This window comes from Musa acuminata, chromosome BXJ3-4, assembly GCF_036884655.1.
Source record: "Musa acuminata AAA Group cultivar baxijiao chromosome BXJ3-4, Cavendish_Baxijiao_AAA, whole genome shotgun sequence".
Taxonomy (NCBI): domain Eukaryota; kingdom Viridiplantae; phylum Streptophyta; class Magnoliopsida; order Zingiberales; family Musaceae; genus Musa; species Musa acuminata.
In genome coordinates, this window is record NC_088352.1 from 43,799,903 (window position 1) to 43,803,581 (window position 3,679).

The 3,679-nt window shown below is 40.2% G+C and overlaps 1 protein-coding gene across 3 annotated transcripts; it reads left to right on the plus strand.

The window, feature by feature from the left end:
- Window positions 1–356: 356 nt before the first annotated feature.
- LOC135636135 (F-box protein PP2-A13-like) lies at window positions 357–3,679 on the plus strand. Of its 3 annotated transcripts, none has more exons than XR_010495821.1 (4): window positions 357–852; window positions 1,013–1,131; window positions 1,652–1,860; window positions 2,908–3,046. XR_010495821.1 is itself a non-coding variant. In XM_065147725.1 (3 exons), the coding sequence occupies exons 1-3, from the start codon at window positions 526–528 to the stop codon at window positions 3,359–3,361; spliced, it is 900 nt and encodes a 299-aa protein (XP_065003797.1). In that variant the 5' UTR covers window positions 364–525; the 3' UTR covers window positions 3,362–3,679. The 3 variants fall into 3 exon arrangements, 1 of the variants encoding a protein (XP_065003797.1); XR_010495822.1 differs by having other exon boundaries at window positions 1,652–1,777; window positions 2,908–3,035; XM_065147725.1 differs by lacking the exon at window positions 1,652–1,860 and having other exon boundaries at window positions 364–852; window positions 2,908–3,679.

Sequence of the window (3,679 nt, forward strand, 5' to 3'; positions counted from 1 at the left end):
GATAACATTTATCTAAGGAGAAATGGTGACAACCAAGAATGATATCGTTGTGACGAAGGAAGAAAAACATGAGTGATAATGAGGGGTGATTACAATATTAAAAGAAAAATAAGGATACCTAATTTTAAAAAAAACCTAAAAATGGGGAGCATTAATCTCTGAAAACCTAAAAAAATTACCGATTTTTTTTCAGAAAAATCGCCCTTAAAAGAAAATATAAGATTACAATTATATCAAGAAATTGAGGCATACCAAAGCGTGCTTATATATAGCTTGCCAGCTTTTCGTTGAAGAAACAACCCCAGGGGCAATAGCGTCATTTCGTGGGCCCCTATTCCCCATATTTCGAACGTACCATGTCTCTAGGACACGGCCGTTGATCGATCGGGAACCCGCGCCAATGGTTCCCTCCTCTCTCCCACCCACCAAAGCCCTCATCTTTCCGTGACTTTGATTGCCTCCTCCGTGTTCTCGAGCTCGATTTCAGTGGAAATTGGAGCCGGGGTGGGGTTCCTGGTGTCGTCGATGGGCGCCGGGGCGTCTAGCGTCATGGGGCGGGAGGGAGAGGCGGAGGACCACGAGACGGGGCTCGGGAACCTGCCGGAAAGCTGCGTTGCCGCGGTGTTGCTCCACCTCGACCCGCCGGAGATCTGCCGCGCGGCGCGGCTCAGCCGGACGTTCCGTGGCGCGGCGTCGGCGGACTTCGTGTGGGAGGCTAAGCTGCCCGAGAACTACATGTATCTGGTGGAGCTGGCTTCCGGGGGGAAGAGCCCCAGCGAAAGGGATCTCCTGTGCTTGAAGGAGGTCTATGCGTGGTTGTGCCGGCCGAATCCCTTCGATGGAGGTAACAAGGTAAGCTTTTTTTCCTCTTTAATCTGTTTAAGGTGGTTTTGTGCAATCGATTCCGTCGTTTGAACGAAATGGACGCAGTTTTTCTAATCGTAGTGTTGGATATGTGGAAATCGATCATTTACTTGTGCTTAGATTTTCGTTCTCTTGCTGTAATCTTCAGGAATTCTGGCTCGACAAGAGCTGGGGTGGGTTTTGCATGTCGATTTCCTCAAAGGCGTTGCTGATTACTGGGATTGATGATCGGAGATACTGGAATTATATCCCCACGGAGGAATCCAGGTATCACCTGAATTTTGGTGACATGACTGCTATTTGATTCGATTATTCTGTTCCATTTTTGTGTATCCATTAATACATTTTTTGGTGTCTGATTTCTTGATATGATAAGCTTTTATTCTTTTTTTTTCTTCCAAACTATCATTTGGAGGTGGATAATATTTGTGTCTTTCATTTGATCATCCCAACCACTGTATCCAACGTATAATCTATAGCTTAATATCTCTCCAGATACAATCGGTCAAATTTGCTTAGTTTTTCCAAAAGCATAAAAGTACATGCGAGCAACCACTTAGACACTCATCATTTGTTTATTCTCTTTGGACTATTCGATTGTTTCAAGTCTTTAAACAACAGGATTGAAACTCAAGGGTTGGAAACAACCTTTTGGCTTGCGAAAGGCTGAGCCTCTTGTGCTGGGCTATGTTTCTTTTTTGACTCCTTAAACATTAATTATTCATTGCTTTTCCTTACATGACTTTTAATCTGCCTTTTTCTTGACATTTGTATTGTTGTGTTACAGATTGGTCTGCCTTCTGTATTATAGTACATGCGAATCAGAACGAAATGAAACGAAGGAAAATAACAATTGCTCATAGTGAAACTTTTATATGCATCATTGGTTTTTGACCTGTGGTTAGCTTTCCAGGTAATAAGATCCAACAAGGTTTGGTGTGAATTGAGGACCCAGTTGGTACCATGTTGAGATGCCTTTCGAGTCACTAAGTTGTGGTAATTGCAATAGAATTACAATTACACTTATTACCAACGGACTATTGATTAAATTTTAATTCATTAAATTGGTTATGATGAATTAATCTGAACCTTTTTTTTTTTTGGACATAGGCTTTAACTGTGTTGAACTTCCTAGCTTCATGCTATATTTATGGCTTCTAATTTGTTATGTATAGATTCGAAGTTAGTTCTGTGGTTGCTTATCTAGTGAGCCAAGCTGATTTATGCGTCATTGCAGCTCTTATTTCCTTCTTCCTCTTGTACTCCTCCCTCTTTCCTTTTATACTGCTGCTTAGCATTTGCATTCTCAACCTTAAAGAACTATGTGGTGACTACTACATCATGCTGACCTACAGTTGAATCTCAGTCAGTAACTAATCTTGAAAAGCAGTAGTTTCCTTGAGATGTCATTAATTAATAGCATATTATTATCAGCTTCTAGATTATAAGAACTTGGTAGTATTGTGGCATGTAGGTTAGTTGTGTTCCATGGTGTTGCTAACGCATCTACATGACTTTTATTATTGTGTTCAGAGTGCCCACTTGCTTCTTTGAAAATTGTAATTATCACTATTAGCAGAAAGATTTTTTGTATGACTTTTTTTCAGTAGGATTGCACAAAACTTGTGTTGCCTGAATATTTCTATGGGCCTGCTTATTGGATAAATCATTTTTTATTATTAACGTAATAATTGTCAAAAGCAGAAAAAATCTTGTACTGAATGTTTTTTGTTGACGTTTGTGGGCTTGTTTGGCTTAGTCAAGGTCCCTTTGTGTTTTCTTTGAACATGTAGTGCTTTTATATTGACTTTATGCACTAGTGATACATCAAGTGGCTTTTACTCGATTAGCATAATGTGATGAATTGACCAAGTGGGTGTTGATATAGGTTGACACAAAATTTGAAACATGAATTTAATTCATTAAGCACTGTTTTGAACTGTTGTGGTTTCAATTCTGGGAACTTGTTTTTGATGTTTTTGTGAACATAGTACTCTGAAGAAATAAAGAAGCAACTTAACCTTAATGTTCTTCTCCTTGCAGATTTTACACGGTTGCATATCTTCAACACACTTGGTGGTTTGAGGTGGATGGGGAAATTGATTTCTACTTTCCTGCCGGTACTTACAGCCTGTTCTTCAGGCTTCATCTAGGTCGAGCCTCCAAGCGACTTGGTCGTCGGATATGTAGTTCCGAACACATCCACGGATGGGATATAAAACCAGTGCAGTTTCAGCTGTCAACATCAGATGGTCAGAACACTATATCTCATTGTTTTCTAGATGAGCCTGGGAGATGGATCCTCTACCATGCAGGAGATTTTGTTGTCGATAACTCCAATATCTCAACAAAGATCCAATTCTCGTTGACACAAATCGACTGCACGCATACAAAAGGTGGCGTCTGTGTTGACTCTGTGTTGATATATCCCAAAGGATTCATACTGAAAAGGTCTCTACTTCCAACTTGTAAATCTGTGCAGTTAGTGTCTGAATAACAGCCTCAGCTTAGAAACAGTAGAAGATAGGAACTTTGCTCTGTAGTTTCTGAAACGACAGCCTCAGAGTAGCACAATAGAAGAAGGGAAGTTTGCTCTGTTCCCTGGTCATATATGGTCCAAGTCTGTGTACATAAATCTCCTTTTAACATTTTGAATGGGAGATGTAAGTGCCCTTTATCATTATGAGTGAAAGATGGGGAATTTTGTGATATCTATCTTGAGGACTACCTCAAGTTCTAAAGATGGACATTTGAGTTGACTGTGGACAACTAAGTTTCACCTATAACAGATAAGGACTAGAATCAAGTTCTGAAA

Excerpts from the sequence above, each read along its gene's own strand:
- LOC135636135 (XM_065147725.1), top strand. The coding sequence starts at position 526 with ATGGGCGCCGGGGCGTCTAGCGTCATGGGGCGGGAGGGAGAGGCGGAG. Across the intron at positions 853-1,012 it reads CCTTCGATGGAGGTAACAAG|GAATTCTGGCTCGACAAGAG; the intron begins GTAAGCTTTTTT and ends TGTAATCTTCAG. Across the intron at positions 1,132-2,907 it reads ATCCCCACGGAGGAATCCAG|ATTTTACACGGTTGCATATC; the intron begins GTATCACCTGAA and ends TTCTCCTTGCAG.